The sequence below is a fragment of the Enoplosus armatus genome, chromosome 8 (assembly GCF_043641665.1).
Source record: "Enoplosus armatus isolate fEnoArm2 chromosome 8, fEnoArm2.hap1, whole genome shotgun sequence".
Lineage (NCBI taxonomy): Eukaryota > Metazoa > Chordata > Actinopteri > Centrarchiformes > Enoplosidae > Enoplosus > Enoplosus armatus.
In genome coordinates, this window is record NC_092187.1 from 6774401 (window position 1) to 6795905 (window position 21505).

The window sequence follows — 21505 nt, forward strand, 5'->3', positions numbered from 1 at the left end:
TTAAAGCAAGACTATGACTTTTGATGAGATATAACACACATGGTTATCAGCAATAAAACACAGCCATGCTCAGTTTTGTTGCAATAGACTTGGTCTGACTGGGCTAATGTTAGCTAATGCTAGCTAACCTTAGACAGGCAGTGCAGTGACTTTATGAGTGTGTTGTTGTTTCCTGCTTTGTGGGGTCTCAATCCCAGGAGGGTCCAACTGGACACCTCATGTCTGGGGACTGCGAGCCAATGAAAATAGAGTACCAGATCACATCATGCTGATGCTCTGTAAAATGAGCTACATAAACACAGCCCAGGTGACACCAGGTAAAGGCAGGTGTTGTTAGCCTGTGATGTTAGTCAAGGACTCAATCACAAAATACAACAAGCTAATCTTTCACAGCACATTAGCTGTCTAACGGTTAATATTAGCATTAAGTTGGATTCTGCTCTATTTCATCTCACCTTGCTAATGTTAAAATGCTAATGTTAAGATGCTAACATTAGTTACAAACTTCTAATCACAGAATGAAGGAAGAGGAATGTTCTCTTTGCCCAGTAGGACTTGAACATTTAACTCTGTGTGGCTTTCTTATTTCTTACGCAAATATTAAGGTACTGTTACCTTCTCATTCTGTGGGGAAAGGATGAGAATATTTGTATTTTGTGTTTAGAAGGCAAGTTTAAAAAAGTTTAAACACAATTCACTAAAATCAAACACTGATAGTGACAACACAAGAGAGAACCTGTTGGCTGTCGTGTAAACAAAGGGATACACATCACGCCTCTTCCCATTGGCTCGCAGAACTGGGGTCTGCAATTGGACACTCCTCCTCACTCCACTCTCTCGGTCAGGTCACCTAGTGATGATGTCAGGAACTTCCCTCAGTTTGGTTTGTGTGACAGCATTAAGTACTGCATGACCCATGAGCTTCAGCAGCTGTTGCTATGGAGAAGAAGCCATGACATCAGAGTTGTATTCACAATGTTTGGTCACTGCGGTCGAGATCAAAACACTGCACCTTGTAGTTTCTGAAGTGACCTCCATCCTCACCACCCGGAACTGAACTGAAGCTCCTGTGAAGAAAAGCTCATTGGCACTCAGTGAACTGTGTCTCTGCTGCTCCTCCCAACAAGTGACGATGACGATGATGATGTCAGTCCTCGATGGAGGGCAGGGAGGTCACAGGCACCCGGCGGAAAAAGAAGCTGGATCCTCTGAAGAGGTGGCCCTGACAGGAGAGAGGGGGCGGGGCATGCTAACTTTAAATGCCTTGGAATAAAAACTTCAATCCACAATCCAAAAACACCCTCCCTCCAAGATTTTAAGACGTTACCCAAACGGGAAAAAAAAAAAAAAGATCAATGCTCCTCTAGCTGACACACAGACGAACACAAACACAAGTAAACAAACGGGGTGCAGCTGTTTGGTGAGACAGAGAATGGACATGCGGTGTCACTACAAGCGCTCAGGTCTGAGGTGAGAGGCAGAGTGAACAGAGTGACTGTACCTTGTGGCTCAGGTAAGTCCAGCAGTGCAGCCAGGACCTGAAGACGGGAGAGTGAGGAGGAAGACCTGCAGCCAAACTGACAACACAAAACCACAACCAAGCATCAGGACCGGAGTACCCAAAAGAACATTCAATCATTTGGATTTGTTTTATTTGTTTTTATTAACTGAACCTCCCTGACTCTAGTTTTTCTACTACCAGACTGAAAGAACTGACCTCATGTTAAATCAATCATGTGTTTGAACAGTAAAATGTCCATCTATACTCGAAAGGCTCACCCACAGTTGCTGACTGCCATGAGATCAGCCACCAGCATGAATGGATATGTTAAAACACTCACTGCAATCTAGAGGAAAAACACACACTGTTAATGTGAAGTGATGCTGCACATGAGATGACATTTCATACAACAGTTTGAGAGTTGAACTTACGCCCATCACAAACTTAGTGTAGCTTCGCACTGCTGAGGCCTGACTGAACTGCAACAGAAACACAAGGAGAGATGTCGAAGTAAAACGGGTCATTTAAGTTCATTAACAGCTATTTAGTTCAACGAAACTACATGTAATCTTCCTATAGATGTGTGATAGCATGATCCACAGCACTAACTCCATCATACTTGCCACTCTGCTGCTCTGACTCTCTTTTTAACACTATCACTATCACCAAAGAGACACATTAACATTGGTTGATTATGTATTCTGCTGGATTTACTGAGGTCACGCTATTTGCAAATGTCAGTTCTGCCTCTGAAGATCAGGCGCAAACAGGATTAACAAGAGACAGAAGAAAGGAAGAGAAACGTGCATTCAATAAATAACAACTGTTAGAAAGAAGAATGAAGCAATCAGGCTTCTTATTTACGAACACAATATCTGATCACTGTTACACAAACCAATGGTTGAACTTGATCATCAGTGAAGTGTAAAATCACTACACGTTACCAACTAAACATCACTTTGTTTTGGTTTTTTTACATGGCATGGCGCCATTTTCTCAGTAAATGTGTCTCTCAGAGCAGCAGAGTGAGTTAGTGCTGAGGAAAAGTACGTCACACTGAATTTATCAAGAAAACAGGTAAACATGAAAACACAGCAAATTAAACTTTCTCTGTTACAGTTTAATAGCCTGACTACTGCAGAAAAAAAAAAAAAATAATAATTTGTGAGACAGTTTCTATCAGTGATGAATAGATTGTGTTTATATAAAATGATATTTATGGCAGTAGCTGGTTGTCTCTCTTCTACCACCCAAAGAGGAGATGGACTTACACTTTCGTCTACAGCATAGGTGTTAATAAAGTGAGCCAGGAGGTTACAGCACCACAGGAAGAGGACCTCTCCCACCACATGGGGCACGAGACCCCTGCAAACACACAGAACGCTGCTCAGACTGGTGGACGTCAAAGACCAAGGTTATTATATATTAGTGAAATGATAAGAATGACTCACACATAGAATCCGGCAACTCCTTCCTCCTTAAAAATCTTGACAAGACAACTGAATATCCCGCTGCAAGACACAGACTCCATTAACACGTGCAGAAAGTTGTTACTTATTTAGTGATAATACTTAATGTCATGGAGACATGGTTAAAGTTATAATCCTCAAGATTTGTATTTAAAAGACCCCTTTTTGATTCCATTTGTGTTCTGCATTTTCTCTGTAATAGCCATTCAATGTATTTACATTCTGTATTTACCTCTGCATATAGCAGTTTTCATTAATAGTGGCGGAGTCCACCATTTCCACACAGGATTCATCCTTGCGTACCCATGAATGTGGGATTCACAGGAAAGGCTGCAAGCACAGTTCCTTACAAGTTGCACATAAAGAGCTGTGTGTCAGAGCTGTGTTACCTTACTGTGGCTTTTTTGTGGCTATTGATCACAGAGGTTGCTCTGTGAGGTCACTGAGACCTCAAGGATTATAAATGTAATAAATAACCAAGGATCAAGGATTTTTTTTCATAACTTTAACCTTATTTAGTATGTCATGTTGTAGAGGCAGTTAACACTTGAAGCCAAAGGCTTTAAAAGGACATGTTGTCTCATATATGTAGCATGATATATTTATATTTATTAGGAAGTCTTACCTGTACTTGGCCTCTCTGCCAACAAACTGGGCCATACACCGCACTGACATAACTGCCGAAGCAAAACAAATCAGACGGTCAGCTAAACAGCCACTGTAGGCAGCACAACATGGACGGATGGTCCAATCGTTCAAGAACGAGAACAAATGTCAAACCTTCACTGCACACAGTTTCTCCAGTGTGAGGACTTTTTCTGTTTTATGTGCATGTTTAATGTCTTTGGGACATTTGAAGACGTCACCTTGGAGAACTTTTTATCGACTAAAGGATTCATTGAAAAAATAACTTCACAACCAATCAATAATGGAAATGATTAGTTGCAGCCCTAGTCTTGGTTGTGATGTTTGTAGATCAGGCAGAAGCCTCCAGAATAAAGCCACGTGATCAAACACCCTTGTTATGGTGGAATAAAGTTCGACAGCCTTCATGAGGACGTACCATGAAAAGGATGTGTGGCTACTCTGGACAGGCACTGGATGATCATCTCATGTGACGTCTGGAGAGGAAACAAGTTGAAGAGACAACAAGTTGAAACGATTTGTTCTGAAATAAAGCAACAAAAATGAATGTACAGTGTAGATGTGTCTTGAGTAGAACAGGTTGGTTTTCTTTGGTACCTGACTTTGAGGAATATGAACATGTTTATAGGAGCCAAATTCAATTTTGCAGTTGAATATTATTCATTATTATTTACGTGTTGATATTTAGTCATATTTGAAAGCAGTCAGCAGGGATGTTGTCCAGGAGGAGCTGACCACTCACCTCTTGGACCACTTTCCTGAGTGAAGTCTGCACCTCATCTTTCTTTGACAGACGCTCCACCTGCTGAATAAACAACTACAGTTACTATGACAACACCTGCACCTTTCAATGCTTTGAAACAAGCTCTTACCCAAAGACGTTTTCTCCTGTTAATCACACACCCAGACTCATGTCAACACATTAGAGTGGCACATACGAATGACTTAAGGCGACTTGTGACAACTTGATATAAACTAAATCATTGATTATATTTCTGACGTTTAATACATTACTTTACACGATGATGATGGTTTACAGGTACATGTGTGGACTTAGTGATCCAGCTGTTGTTGGAGAGCCTCGCAGATGTGACACAATCAGTCAAATTGTACGTTTCTTTCATTGACAGGTGTGAAAATTGGTGGAACAGAAGCATTGATATGTGAACAAGCGATGGGTAAGGGCCAGATCAGAGCGAGTCCTGTTCTGCTACGATTCTTTGGAGGTTTGGATTGTGTTTTGCTGATGGCAACCACTTTAAGAAGCACTGTAAGTGTAGACTTCTTCATAATCCAACAAGTCTACAACACATGACTGGATGGATCCAGTTGGGGATTAAAACCAAACAATAATCCATTTGTCCTCCATTGAAATGTGTTGATGACTGCTAAATACAAAATGGATCAAAAACATATTGGCATCCGCCTTCATGTTAGCAAATAACTTAAAACTGTTAAACTGTAATGATATTTGCACAGTCTCAGTCTCAGTCCTTGCTTACCTGTTTAACCTTGCTCCTGACCACGGTGGAGATGGCACTGGACACGATACGAGGCGACAGGCCACGGAAGAGTCCACTCTTTCCATCCACCTTCACAATGTGCTGTGCTGAAAACAAAATCACTCTCTGTCACCTGCTCTTAACTGACAAAACAATAACACATTGATTAATCACACCTCACTCACCATAGGAGAAGAAGCCAGGCAGGTATAAGACTCTTCGTCCAAACATAGTTGTGCCCACAGTTGGGGGAAGAGGTTCATGTCCCACCTGGAAACAACAAAGACTGAGATTAAACATGGGAACTACTATAATCACCAAAAACACAATGGCCCTTAAAGTATATTCACATTAAGCCAGTTCAATTTTAAAACGCATCTTTTTTCTCTGAGTTCTGGCCCCGGTCCACCCTATAGTAGTGATCTTTGGACCCAAAAACAGTGCTTTCCCAAAACAGCCCCACAAAACGCCCCAGCGTGTTGTTTTAGTGACATAAGCCTGCCCGGTCATGGTCACGGCCTGTGTGGCAGTAAAGTTAAGAAGACCGCTTTCTCTGTGATCAATCATTTTACATCAATACAGCCGATCACACAGCACAGTCGTTGTTCTCAGCAGATAAAATTAGATCAAACACTATTTTCTTCATCTTAACAACTAAGTCATGAATTTGCCTGTATTCAAACACAGTATAGAGAGCAGGAGGGGACCGATCAGATGTTTAACCAACTCAGGCTGTGCTGACCTCTTATCAGATGTTGGCAGTTTTGTTTGTCTTTCAAAATGGTCACTTTGTCAGATTAGATGATCGTAGAGGCACAAAGTCGCACTGTGACTTGGCTGAGAGACACAGCAGACACACACTCCAGCTGACAGCACCAAGATCATTCCTCTTTTGAGAAAAGGCCAAGACATGCTAGTCTTTTTGTCAGGACGTTGTGAGGTTTCACAGATGCAGTTTCTGTTGTCTGACACTTATTTTCGTTCCCGATGCCCCACATCTGCTGGATATAATGTAGTTGTAGGCATATCTAAGTGTCTTAGTCTATCACAATACAACAAATACGTTGAGTGCCAGCTGACCTCTTCAATCAGACCCTTGTAGACATGTCCATGCTAATGCGTCAAACATGACAACTGCACATGTCCACAGTATCTCAGGCACTGTTTCTCTGTGGGATTGTTTTGGGATCTTTCTGCCACTAATAAAGAGTTCAGGAAACGTCCTTTTCAACAAGGTCCTCTAAGCATCAAAGCTCTTCTGGACCTGTTGATGTCAAAGGAAGTGGCTTCCTCTCCAGTCACCTGACCTCAACCCTTTGAGGACGCTTGAAAAGGGAAAAGGTGGAGCTGTTATAATCCACTGGGATCATCTTGTTTATGAGTGCTGGCATAGTTCCTGCACCTTAACAGCCAGTTCAAGTCAGGGAAAAACAGAAAACTGAGAAAGGGTTTGCATGTGAACAACTATGCAGCCGCATATAAGGAAAGACTACAGACCGAAATGTGCATGACTCTTTGATAAAAGATAAATAAGCCAAAACCCCACAGCACCGGACACCGTCACTGGGGAGCGGTTCTCTGCCGAGCAGCATCTCCTGTTCCCGGAACAACAACAACAACAACAACAACAACAACAACAACACACCGCAGCGGGACTCCTCTTCCTGGATAACGGCCGTGGAGGTACCGACCAGCAGCCGACCAGCAGCCGGCGGCGTTTTGATGCCGTTATCATGGTTGATGTTAGCTAGCCAGCTACATTAGCTACCTGTATTAGCAGCTTCACATACAGCAGCGGGTGCGTGATGGCCGTTACTCCCGCTCCCAGCAGGAACACTGCGGTGTCCACATCCACGGGGGTCGGTCTTACATCTGGCTCAACACCGACTGCCTGACCGGACAGGTTCTCTGGCGATTCCATCTTTAATTACCTTGAGGGAGGAAGACTGTTCATCCCCGGTCACTGTCAAGCCGGACTACCGTGAAAACAACTTCCGCTTTGGTCTTTCAAAATAATATTCCCTGCTTCAGATGAGATTTAGGAGTCTGTTACCGAGAATAAAATGCAGCTGTAATAAATCGCTCCGGCTAATGAGCTCAGTGGTTTTATTTATTGTGATTTCAGAACTTATTCCGATTAAAAACAGCAGTCTATTATCTGTCACATGACAGCGGAACCACAACACATGGGCGGAGTCTAGCTCGTGCCATCAAATAAACACGTGCATACGCACCTCTCTTTAATCTCGCGCAGCCACACGGATGACAGAGATGGTATCAGATGCAATAACAAAATAGAGTAAATAGGATCAAATGTCACTATAAAGCCATATATTAAGACTATTTTAAGTATATTTTTTAGTTTTGTTTTCTTCTTCCATTTCAGTATCTGTAAAGCAAAGGGAAAGTACTGTACTTTGTGTCATTCAGCCAGTTCACATTAAAACGTACCACATTATCTAAAACATCTGGTATATGTGAAGAAAAAAACTCTCTCCCATCTCGTCATGAGACTTTGTGAGGGATTTGTTTCTGAATAAATATCTGCCAACATACAAGAATCAGGAGCTGCAAGAAGAAACTGAGAGACATGTTGTTCATGTTAATCAGTATTTCATATCTGATGATGTTTTTCAGCAGATGGATTTGAGCAAAGGAGCACTTTAATTCCAGCAGGTGGAGCTATTATCCTTATAGTGGTCCTGGGCGTCTTCTCCTCCACCCAGGACCCAAACCGTAGCAGCAGGATGGAGCACAAGGCCCAGAGTGAGTGTCCTTCAGATTCAACTCAGATGATGAACCAAGTCAGACTGGTATGAAACCATTCTGTATTGAAACTGAAGGAGCTAGTTTTGCATTTCTGTGCCTTTTAATATGACAATTTGTTTTAAGAAAACGTAGAATGGAAAAATTATGAAACAGAGCTCAGACCACCTGAATCAATGTAATAATATGAAAATATGAATTAATATTATATTATATATATATACAGTGATAATGATGATAACCAAAACAATAACGGAATAAATAAAATAATATGAAATAAGCTGCAAAGCCCCCAACAAATAAGCTCCTTGAGGGTCGACAGGTGCTGTTCAGTTTAGTAAACCACTAGAAGCATTCCTGTCGCACTCTTCATCAAGTGAATTTAAAAAGGAGAAAGAAAGGAGTCCTATGCCAGTGGTCAGTGACCAGTGTAGCAAACTATGTCCTACATAAAATACTTGATAGTTTAACCTTTTCATGCCTCTAAAATTGCCTCCAAATTTAAATAAAACAAGCTGAGAAGGTAAAATCCCTCTTTGGTTGAACTCCTCACAGCTCATGTACATATGCAACCTGTGAGACGTGGTCATGACTCTCAAGTAGATCTCACAAGGGTCACAAGTTAAAAAAAACCTTTATCACCCCCTTTAAACACACCTTTGCCAAACATCTATATGCTTGATACTTTTCTTTTATATATATATATGGGTATTTTTTGTTTTCTTTCACCGATATATCTCCATTTGCCTCAATAGCACACACACCCCACCTTTACATGGATTTTAGTCCTCTGTCTGTCTTTGTACTGACATTTCCTGTTGGGAAATCATCAGTTGTTAGTTCTCTATATGTGTCATATTATTTTTTGTTACGTTAAACATCAGAAAAACATGTGAAAACAAGTGTTGGAGGTCTGGGGCCACAGACACATCATCACAGAAATGCTGTCTGAACACGACACTGATTCATCCCCATTTAAGGCTCGATTCGTCGAAATGTCAACGAGACACTTTAATCAACATGTCATCTGGTGTCATTGTTTGTGCACGGCATCATCACCGTATCATTCATGGTAAACTATTGAGCATCATATCATATGCATACTTATGGCCTCTTTTTCCATACATGACGACATGCCAAAAAGCCAGATCTGATGAGTCTGGAATAAACAATATGACTGGTAGAAGGAGGGGGAGCTCTCTCACACACACACACACACACACACACCTCACAAACAAGCGTGATTTGGTCGCAGACACTGTGGATCAGTTGATTTACTGTCATCATGGCAGGAGCTGGTTTCAGCCCGCTGACCGTTTCCATTCCCACTGACAGACAGAAGCCAAATCAGTTACTTCATGCTGCTGCTGTCTGAGCAGCGATGCAGTGCTGGTAAAGATGAGCCTTTAAGAAACAGTGCTATCTTCCATCACAACACAAATCAGTGATCATGATGCACTGTAACTGCTGGAAGTGGAAATAGGAAACTCTTTGCTAACATATTAGTCATATCAACTCAGTTCATAATATGTCTGTGTATTTTCAGCTTGTTCTGCTGCCTCCAACAAAATGTGTTCTGTCAGCTTTAAGCGTCTGTATTTGAAAACACAATCTATTACACTATTCTGATGGTGTTAGGTTTTCTTTGCAGAAGACTAAGTCATGACGGTCCTGTGTTAGACCTTGAAACTCGCCCACTGTGTGGTATTTCGGTCCCCAGAACAGTACAGAGCACACTAGAAGGAGAGGTTTTAATTCAAATAAGGCAGCGTAAAGCAAGTTGTTTTTGGGAAAATGGGTCTGAGAATAAACATCTCAGAAAAGGGATTGTTTCTTTCACAAAGTCTCTCTTCAGCTGGTAATTTGGTGATTCTGTCAGCAAGAGCAAACTAAATACTTGTAGCTGTAAAACAAGTAAAGGGACTGGCTGAGAGGTTCCTCACCACACCCCAGCTATATGAACTAAACATCTGGTGCGCTTGGAGACGACAACACATGTGCCCAAGACATACCGCGGTCATTGTGCCCCGTTAAAATAGGGCCCTGAGTGTCTACTTCCACACCAGTGGCTCTGTGAGGCTATATAGTACTTTAAGCTAAATGCTAACATGCTAATGTTTAGCAGGTATAATGCTTGACTGTCTTAGTTTAGAGTGGTAGTATGCTATTAGCACAACAAAGTGCATCTGAGGTGCCAGGTGAAAAGTCGGAGGATCATCAAAGTTACTATGATTCATCCTTAGGGCAACATGATTTGTCACTGGATGAACATTCACTAGGATTCATCCTCTGAGAAACATGAATATCTGTATAAACTTTCTGTCCAGTAGTCTAGTTGTTGAGATATTTCAGTCTTGATCCACACCGCTAACATGGCCAAAAATCAAAATAAAAAAAGCATCTGTCTCACGCTGATATATTAACTGTGTTGATTGTAGTCGCCTGTTGATGTGACGAGACGCCTTTGAACTGACTGTAAGTCACATTTTAATGGGCTTCATAAATCCCAACATGAGAGTGAGCAAACAGAGGTGTGAATTTATATTCCTCTTCCTCCTGTTAAGTTTGAATTAAATCTCTGTGTCCGTCAGCTCATCGTAAATTTAAATGATGGAGTCTCTCGCACTGGGTCGAGTAAAAATTTCCCCGACTCATTTTAATTAAAAGCGTCTTCTCTTTCCATCTTTTATTGATCCCAGGGACATCATTTTTCTGCTCTTTGATATATACGCACAGCTTGTGTGTTTTATTAGCTGCTGCTCGGACAGGGTGTGGATGGATCGCTGCTGTATGGATTCCACCCAGTGTGAGGTCAGCGGGGTCGGCTCGGGTTTAGACAAGGTCAAAAGCTGAAAGCAGGTCAACAAATTGTATATTGGGTTATTAAATCATACTCGCTTCTCTTTTCTTGTCAGATTGTTTAAGTAGTGGGCAGAGACTGTGTGGTTGGTAACCCCTGATGGTGTCTGAGGCCTTTCTCAGGCCGTGTATATAAGTGTTTGCTAACACGTTCATCATATCAAATATATACAGTGATAATACGTCAGACATGTGTGATTTCCAGCTTCTTGTTGAGGTCTGACCCCAAGTAGCCCCCCAAAAAGAGGAATATGCAGCTTTAAAGTTAACTCTTCTTTAGTAATAATCGATTATAAAGACCATGTCAGTCTCACAGGAGGAGCCTCTGCAGACTTTGTAATGTAATGTGACGTGATGAATGATGGGCATTTCTTTCCAGTGCACTCCTCTGGTCTGATTTGGTAAAGTTAACAGGTAACAGACGTATGTTTCTCTGACGCAGTTTCTGGGCTACATGCCGTGAAATGAAAAAGTCTGCGGTGCAAATTGATATAAAGCAGCTTGAACAGCAGTGTTTCATGTGATGAACGGACATTTTTCAAGCGATGACACTTCAAGCGATGAAAAATAAATACATCTTCACGATAAAGAGTTTGATGTGGAATAGAAGTCGATGGATTGAAATACAGGAGCACCAACGTGGATGTACTTAATGTTTTATGGCACAAGAGCTGTTGTATTAGACTGCATTAGAAGTAGCAAGATGAACCTAATAACCTGTGTATATCCAGAGCATCATCAGGGGAAGACTGTGCCACAGAGACTACAGAGATCTCCATGAGGTTCATGTTCTCTAATCTCCTGTCAACACAGAAATATTAACTTGTAAAACTAAAAACCACCATCTTTTCCCATTGCTCCCATTCCCTTTTCACATTTCCTTTGTGTACCTTTATTAAGTTGGGGTTAAGATAGTTATTCATCAGTCTCTCATGGTGATACTACAGATGCCAACTAATGAGTGCCCCCCCCATCCAGCTCATTCATTAAAATCTCTGCAAACAGATAGATTCCCCATAGCGCTGCAGGAAAAATGACCAGACTTCCCTTACACTAATGACTGTGATTATAATACCATCTGGGGAAGGAGAACGCCGAGTACAGCAGTTGAAGATAAAGCACCAAAACTGGGATTTGTTCTCAGAAAATTGGAGATGTCTGGTCATCCCATCATTCAGATACACGGTCAGTAACAAAGTCTGATCGGTAAAAACAAAACCAAAAACAAATGATGATTAAACAGGTTGTAATCAGGCGCCTTTGACAGATGATCTAAACTACTTTACTAAAACCAATCAGAGCTTTGTAGTTAGGATTAAGGATCAAATTCCTACATAGTCAACTACCGACATATAAAAACTAGTGACAGAAAAAAAGAAAAATGGCAACAAGACTGAATGAGATCGATGCAGCTGAACAGGTTGCTGTTAGTCAGATAAAAACTCATTTGAAAACACACAGTAAATTAACTGCTGCTAGAAACCACAAGGCTCCCACGCCAGAATCACATCAGCAGAACTAAACATCACTCACTTTGGATTAATAAGGATATGGAGATCTCGTCATTCTTTATGTTACATATATTTGCTTTTAGTAGCGCCCAGGATAGCTGCTCTGTGACTCATTTCCTTTGATATTTGTCCTTTCTATTTGATGAAATGAATGTCCATGCAGTATGAAATAAGCAGAAAAACAAACTTTTTTACACAAACTCGACTTTTTCTTATTCATATATCACCAGTGGCCCTGAATGCCACCTATTGTCAATATTATATTCAGTTTGATTGGTCAGGTGTTACACTGAAGTCTTCATCATATTACATATCCGGCAAATCTGGTGTGGACCTTTTCTCGCTGTTGTGTTGAGTCATTTTCAGAAATGCAATATTTGATTTTGTGCTCCTAATAAAAAAAATGACATAGTTATTATAGGCTGTACTTTCTCTAGCACTTTATAGATCACTCATAACTTCTCCTTTACCTCTCAGTAAACAGCTATAGAGGAGCATCCTTCCCTGCCTCCCCTACAAAACATGTCAATCATGACTCACTTCACCCAGCGCTCCCCTCTGCACACGATCTCACTAATCCAAATTATATTTTGCCTCTTCAATAGAAACATCAGTGAATGGATCGGAGTCTTAATCACTGGCTTCATTCACTCAAATACATTCAGCTTGCTGTCGGTCGCGAGATGATCCATCAGCCTTGAACGTGTCTTTTTGTCCTCTGAGCTGCAATCATCTGGCTCCCAGCATGCCTTTGTTCTAGTGGTCTGTTCTTATCAGGCCATTTAAATGTCCCTCACATGTCCAGAGCCGACTGATGGCTGATGAGACTGTGCTCGGATGGTGACTCAACAGCTCAAGGACAGAGACAAGGACTCCAGATAAGGACAGAGGACGTTTGCTTAAGTTAATTAGTGAAGGTGTCCTCGTCTGTGAGACGTGACAAACTCATTAGACTTGTTCTGAACGCTGCAGACACACACGGGGAATGTGGTGAGAAGCCTTTGGTGCTGATCATCATCCCTGTCGAGTCCACCGTGTCAGGATCTGAACAAACATGTCAGGAGGCCTGCAATGAATCCAAATAACACAGACTGTTAAACACGCTGCAACAAGATGTGTGTTCTTCTGTTTGGTGAGAGTTTTACAGCTGCACGAATGGACAAAGTCAGACAGCCTGTGAACAGGTGGTCTGAGAAGTAAGGTGTGTGTGTTTCCTCGGTAACAATTTATGACAAATGCTGAAAAACTGAATGTCAACAACCAGTGTTAAATGAATAAATATATAGATAAATTGCATAAATGAGCCAACAAACTCAACTCATTATTATGAAATGATTCTTACTGTTTTTATTTCTTATGGCAATTTTCCCAATTTTATGTCATGTCACTTTTTATTTCACATTATTTATTGGCGTCACATTTCACCACCCTGTCACCTTTCAGCCAATCACAGACCCCCTCCCTCTCCGAGCTAACAAGATACTGATTCAGTCTAGAAATCATGGTCCTGCTGAAGTGTTAGAAGTGAACTGACTCTGTGTCTCAGCGCAGAAAGACCTGCTGTTGTTGTGAACCACAGATTAGAACAGTTGCCATGACGATCAGAGATCCACACTTCCTGTTGACTTGCATGTTTACAATCAGAGGACAGGGACCGTCTCACAGGCTTTGCTGCATAATTAGTTTCAGTTTGATGGTTCATAACTGATCATCATTAATGACTGTGGTCCAAATGTAAACACAAGAGCCGCCATCAACAGTCAGAACACAATAATGAAAAATGAATATTCAACTTTCCAGATATATTTGTCAATATATAGATGATATTAACCTAAACAGTTTGTAAGAGGTGTTGTTATTTTTACATTCAGGTCTTGTTTACACTAAAATCCAGATGTGACATAAAACATCTTGATTTACACTAAATGTTTCTCCACTGGCTTGCGTCTGTTCAGCCCCACTCCAGTCCACAGGGTGGCGCTAATGTACCTGAAACTGTTAGGTGTCAAAAATGCCAGAGTAAGAATTTGTGGACTTTAACTGTTTTTCTAATGATAAATATAAGATTTGTGTTTTTATTGGAGATTTGAAGAATAACCCAACAGAGAATCAAGCTTTCCACCAGAGACGGCCTGGTGATAAATTACTCTTTAATGTTGTACAATAGGCAGTGTAGTGTGTAATAAATGTCATTTCATTATAAATATACATCATGTAAGGGATAACACTAAACATGTCGTAGGTTCCATGATTGTAATGGATGACGTGGAGGCTGCACAATATCTCCCTCTCTCTTTAACTCCCTACTCTCTTACTATACTTTGTGCGCAGGATGAAAAGATAGAGAGGGAGAGAGACATTTAAATGACGCACACTGTCATATGATCTCTCCTTCAGGACATTCGTGGCGTTGCATACACACAGACGGTCACATCCTGCCTCCTGTCACACCTGCTCACACCTGGCTGCAGTAATGTCAGATTGTCTTTTTCAGAAAGTTACAATCATTCTTGGACGCCGCGCCCCTGTGAGAGGGAAGAACGTTTCAGATGAGAATCAGATGAAGCACACTGACCCCCCCTGACCGATGAATCATCTCTAACCTCCCTCTGACTTGCACTTCGACAATTAGCCGGAGCTGTGAGGTGTGTCGGCCCTTTTGGTTCCTGGTGATGCTGCATCGATCTGTTTGGCCTCAATCCTGCTGAGCACCTCGGCGGGTTGAGAGGAGATGCGGCTTCTTCCCAGGACGTCACATGTTAAACAGACTGTGTCAGAGTGGTGCCGAGTGGAGCAGCTGGAGCTTGACAATATAATATCGTGCAACATCCCATGAGGGAGGTTAACAACGGCTGTGTGAGTCACGGCATGAACACCGTACTGTACAAGGACATGACATTCAGGATTACAAGATGACCCACGAGCCAAATTCTACACAGGGCTGATGTGAAACTTCTTGAACATCCCTCGGCTCGAGGATGAAGCAGGGGGAGCTGCAGAGATTAGCCACAACCTAAATCAAACAGGCTCACAGTCTCTCCAGACGAATCCATAGCATTATTTTTATTAGCTCTGGAGATAAAGGCCAACACATGCAGGATTAGAGCAGGAAGACACAGCTCAGTCCAATTTATACAGGCCTGTAAATTACGTTTTCCAATTCAACTTCCTGATCTGCTCTCTATAAACTACATCCATAAAAGTCTGCTTATGTGTGCTGCTCTCGTACAGGGTTTGGTTAGTTTGACAGTCACCACCTCTAAAATTTAAATCTCATTAATGAATGCCTTCATGACTGTGACATTATCATGCATGAAATGAAAATATGACTTTATTTTCAGGGCTGTAAAAACAACTTTAGGTGGGAAGATTTAGCGCTTCTTAAAGGACTCAGTGCACCGCACAGAGCCTCGATACCTCTTCTTCCTTTGTTTGTGTGTTGTGTATTTTTGCATTAGCACCACTGGATGCAATAGATGATAGACGCCTATTCATTAATACACAGCACCTGTTGCTGTTATGAAGTTTTATGTTGTTTGTGCTATTTCAGGTGATCACTCAAAGCTGCACTGATTCACATTTGAATGTAGACAGTGGATCAGTTGGCTATATGTCATGTGAAAGAGGTCACTCAGTGAAATCAGGTGATACGAACATGAATGATCATGTTGCTTTGTAACTGCTGAATGTGGAAATAGGAAACTGTTTGCTAACATGTTGGACACATCACCTTTATAAGATGATTCTGTGTCAATGTTTTTTCTTTTTTAATGTTTTTTTTAACAGCTTGTGGCCAAAAGAATATTTCATTTGGCTGTAAAGGCTTTTTAAAAAAATGTTTTCGTACACTGAGAGAAACAGCCCTTTAAAAGGCTGAACAGATCCGATTGGCTCAAGTACTGTGGTCATGTGACCAGGGATCAACTGTATAGAAATGTTCTGAATCAATGCGTCTTCTCGCAGTTAAAACGTCACGAATCCAGAAAAACGTTCTACAGGCTTCTAATAATTTCAGGATTATATTTTTGACAATATTGCTGTTTCATACTGATTGAATAATAATAATTTATAATTTTCTTACTGTCTGTATGCCAGAAGATACGCTTCCCAAATTGGGTTAAAAAAAAAATAGGACTACAACCAATGTTTTAAATTCAAAACATAAAATGCCATACACATGAGGTGCCTCACAGACGAGTGTTCGCGGAGACAAGATGCACGAAGAAGCAGCTATATTTAAATATATAGACACTGTTGTTGTCGTGAAAAGACTTGCATGAATAACCGGCTTCACTGATGATTCCTCACCTCTGTCTCGCAGAAGACTTGGATTGGATTGTTATTCAAACTGATCATTTAAATGTCTGCAGCAAAATGATTATTTAAAGAAGTGTCAGTTAAAGAAGTCTGACTGAAGATGATAACCCTCATCATAAGTTCCTTATAATCACTTATTGATCCATCAGATGCTGGAGAGTGTGTGCCATTGTTTGGTGATCATTCACCATCAGGGGGCAGTCTGCAACCGTGATGAAACTCTTCCTCATGTTTCCACCGTCAGGTTTCACCTCATGTGCATATGAAAAAGTCACAAACAACAGGAAATCATTTTTCACAGTTGAAGCACAAACAGCAGTGACAGTAAAATGCAGGACACCTTATTGATTACAATAATATCTGCTGTTGGGAAACAAAAGAGCTAAATAATTCACACAGTTTTAGAAGTATGCAGACATTTTCAGTAATATATAATATATATATATATATTATATATTTCATTAATATATATATACATTATTTCATAAAATAATTTACACGAATCTGAAGAACATCATTGTATTAATAATGCATTTTTGATTAGTGACACAGGGTAAAGAGTTTTTTATGTTGAGTACATCGTGGCTGGTGCTGCAAGTTTAATATTTACAATACAGTATCTTAGTTTACTAATAGTTATACATCATTAATAGTGTTCATATTTCTTCATAGTTAATGGTACTGTGGCTTTAGGATATTAAAGCACTGTAATTAAAGAAAACACAAGCAAAAGAAGAAAATATCAACCACCAACTTTGACGACACAAAAAACAGAAAACAAAATAAAGCAAATAAACACTGGAAATCACACATAACAGATAAAACACAGTCTAATGAATATGTCGAAGTCGGCCTCCCATCTATGGGATCTATCTATTGGAAAATAAAGTTTATTTTAGTTTTAATAATCTTTTTCATGATTCTAACATTATTGGAGACATAAAGCCTTTACATGTTCCTGAGCACCTTCCATTGTTGTTGGAAATGTACATGTAATGTAAGTAATGATATTTTCCTTAATTTGCCAAAATGTTCTACTACTTTGTTACTTGTGGTGGCAAATTCTGTGGTTTGGTTAATTTTCCCTGGGACCACAGTATATCTAGCTCATCGACTAAAAACAGTGATCCTATCTGCACAATACAGTTGACTACAGACCAACAGGGATTCGGCTTTGATGCTTTTATTTTTCCAGAGAAAAACTGTATGAAACAAACATTTCGGACCCTACAGAACGCAGGTCCAATATTCTCTCTCTGTTAGCTCTGTTTTTTGGACTCTACCAACTGCTGAGGGAAATATCTGTCTCTTCAGCTGCTGAATGCTCCACTGTGTTCACCAGCTAGTCTCTAACTGTGTCTGTCAGCTGTTTGCAGCTGAGCAGGTAGCGTAGTGTACAGTGTGCAGCTTTTTACAGCTTTTTCTCTGAAGAGCGCTATGAGAGCGCTGGGAGTGAGCCAGAACAGTAAAGTTGTGGGCCGGACAGATAAACAATGAGCTGGAACTCTCTATAAAGCTCCATAAAGATTCAGCTGATGATTCACTACCAGAGACACCAACACACTCCTGTGATTTCAGATACCGGCTTATTCTATTTTAAACAAGATAGGAGTCTTGTTTTAAAAAAGATGGAGAGACGCTAGTAGTGTTGTAGCCTCCAGATCTGCCTCAGTGCTGCTCGTCATTGATTCTCCAGGTGTGTGAAACACTCCTGGAGAGATGAACAGCATTCTTCTGAAACATATTCCTCATTTGGTGTTAGGATGATGGCGATGGAGAGCACTGTCTAACACGTCGCTCCAAAATCTGTTATTCAGGTGGATTGAGATCTTCTGCTTTCTTGTCCAACCTTTAAGCTAAAATCCTCTGGGATGGACACCAAATACGTCCTCTTTCCATTTAAGGTAGGGCTACATAAGTATAATTGAGGTCCTTGAACTTGTGTGTTGTGAAGGGTTCTCTCAGGACTCTTTGAATACAAGAGCAGCAGCAGAGTTGCTGTCACTTCCTGGAACATTTGGTTACTAAATTAAAATATTGGTCTTACACTAAATGGACTGGACAAATCTGCTGATGTGTTTCCCAACATCACCTCGTGACCAACATCCCCAAAGACCAGTTTCTACGTTCTAACCGAAATTGTTATGTCCTCAAAGATTTTAATAACAAAGCAGAAAAATTTGTGCTCAAGTTAAATGATTCGTAATTCACCAGAAGACAGACACAAGAGTCTGCAGCCATGCTAGCAGCTCTGTGAAGCTGTTCTTAGGTACAGAGGCGCTTTGAGCCAAACGTCAGCATCAGCATGCTAACCTGCAACCAATGACAATGCTAACACGCTGACGTTAAGCAGGTGTTTATCATGTTCACGATCAAAGTTTAGCATGTTAGCATTAAACACAGTCCAGCTGAGGCTGATGGGAATGCAGTTCTGCAGGTATTTGGTAATAAAAGAAAGTATTGGACATATTAACGCGCTGACCTGATGATGGCGCTAAATGAAAAGTCGGAGGATCACCAAAGTTATTACACTTCATCCTGAGGGGAATATGAACGCCGGAACCACATTTCTGAATCTGAATCATCCAATAGTAGTTGAGACATTTCAGTCTGGACCAAAGTGGTGGATCGACCGACAGACAGAGTGACCTTGCCATCCATAGAGTCATGTTAGCAGGGTGGCTAAAGAGAGCACAGATTAAAGGAAAGTCTGAAAACATAAACATAATTCTATGTAGCAGAAATGGGTTTTTTTCTGCTTTCCTGTCTCTTGTGACCCTTCATGAGGGTCCAGACTCTCAGGTTTGGAACTACTGATATATACGTTGATTGTTTGAAAATGTTGGAGAAACACAACAACAACAAAAAATCTCTGAATACAAAACCGCGATCAGAATGAACAATAAGGAATACGAGGCAAACACTACATGGTCCACTTTCTTCTTCATGTGTTGGTCTTGAGCAGGTGTCACGAATGAATGGTGGAGACCTCCCAAACCTTCAGTCTCAAAGAGGACTGTTCTGGATTAACTTGCAGTGGTCCCACCTGGTCTCAATGATTCAGCACATGAGGTGATGAGAGATGGTTGTATATGGGGGGGATCTGGTGTCAGATGTGAATGTCCTCCTTGGTATTTCCTGGTCGATGGCTTCAAGGGGGTAGTTGCCACTTCGGGTTTTCGTTCTATTGAGGATTTTCATACTTTTGGAACAGAACCTGGAAATTCTGGGAGAATTAATCCCAGCGACAGTGTCGACAGTGACAGAGTTTAATGACATGTTGTATACTTTACAACTTTGTGGACTGTTGTTAGCCTGCTAGCTCCTCTGTTTTTTCCCCAGTTAAAGGGTTTTTATGGGGAGTTTCTCCCTATCTGAATCGAGGGTCTAAGGACAGAGGGTGCTGTATGCTGTTCACATTGTAAAGAACCTTCAAGCAAATTTTGTAATTTGTGATATTGGGCTTTATAAATAGAATCGACTTGACTTGATTCCTGCAGTTTACATTATCATGTTTATGTGAATTTTGGTACATCTCAGAGATAAATATGGTACATTTTCACTCCACTGCGTTTCTCTGACAGCTTATTCGCGGTCCTTCCTGTGCGGACAGATGGGGGGCAGCACTGCTCCCTGCATGCTGCTGCTGTGGTTTATGGATGAGCTGAGCTTTCATTCAGCAAGCAGACATCAGTTTGCAGGCTGAGGACACAAAGCTGTAAACGTGCGGGGACATCGTGTACTGAACGCTGTGTGCTGCTGCTCAACACACACACAGATAAAAGGCCGAGTCGCTGTCAAATATTGCAGTCAGGAGCCATCTACATATATGGAACAGTGGTTAGACATTATTTAAGATAATGAATCTTCATATCTTCTAAGATTTCATATCCTTAACATTTCATTTGAAATATATTTATTATGTTGCTTATCTACTGAGGCCTACAGTATGTTCCTGCCTCCTGGACCTCTGTTTGTTCTAAATAAAAACACGAATGTACCCCGCAGTTATTTAGGATTTATGTTTGTCTATTCTCATTTTGTTATCATCTGTACCCTCCAGTGTTGTCACAGCTCGTGCTAGCAGGTTAACAGGAATGTAGAGGAAGGACCAGACGACTGAGGCAGGCAAGGGTCAAAACCAGAGAAGCAGTCCAACACAAGACAACAAAGAAATCCAACAAGGAGCAGGCAGGAATCCAAAGTCCAATGACAGGCAAAAGGTCAAAACCTACAGGTCAGACGAGCAGAAACAAGTTCCAAAAACAGATCAACAGAACACTAGAGAGCCAAGACATGAAGCAAATGGAAACACAAGCAAGGAACAAAGGAAATAGACGGTATATATGATGAGGGAATGAGATGCAGGTGAGGAGGTGGGTGGGGCAGTAAAGTCATGGGGAAAGTCCAGGGGCACCTGGTGGACTATAGTGGAGAATAGCACTGAAGGGCCTGGGAAAACAGAACTGTGGCTGGCGAGGAAGGACAGGGAGACAGACTGTGACACATGCAGATGTATATAATCATTTTAAATAAATCACTGCAGATTTATAAAATGCAACATGACCCCATCATAACCCCAAATGTCTAAACTTTGTTGGTCATTAATGATCATACTGTACCCAGAAATAACAGACCAGGTACCTGAACCTGCTTCTTTTTAAATCCCCACATTGTTTCCGCCTTTTTCCCTAAAGTCACGTCCAATAATGGAACAGAAAGGACAGCATCATGAAAACACAACAGAAATAATGCCATGCAGCCTACAAGTAAAAACCTTGACGGTGCAGAACATGTGGAGGGCTGTGTAATCTGATCTGTCTCTGTGTGCTGACTCCATTTTCCTGCTGTGTCATCCTCAGTGGAAAGATCGGATTGAGGTCCATCATCCAGACCAGACCAGACCAGACCAGACCAAGCTGTAGAGGCACAGCG

General features: G+C 41.1%; 1 protein-coding gene across 1 annotated transcript; it reads right to left on the bottom strand.

Annotated features, from left to right (window-relative positions):
- Positions 1-833: 833 nt before the first annotated feature.
- On the bottom strand, positions 834-7083 carry LOC139288944 (mitochondrial carrier homolog 1-like). The gene is made up of 12 exons (XM_070910414.1): positions 6886-7083; positions 5303-5387; positions 5118-5224; positions 4358-4420; positions 4034-4091; positions 3596-3647; positions 2953-3012; positions 2773-2866; positions 1933-1980; positions 1780-1847; positions 1502-1577; positions 834-1222 (listed from the first exon to the last, which is right to left on the bottom strand). The coding sequence occupies exons 1-12, from the start codon at positions 7036-7038 to the stop codon at positions 1148-1150; spliced, it is 939 nt and encodes a 312-aa protein (XP_070766515.1). The 5' UTR covers positions 7039-7083; the 3' UTR covers positions 834-1147.
- Positions 7084-21505: the final 14422 nt, after the last annotated feature.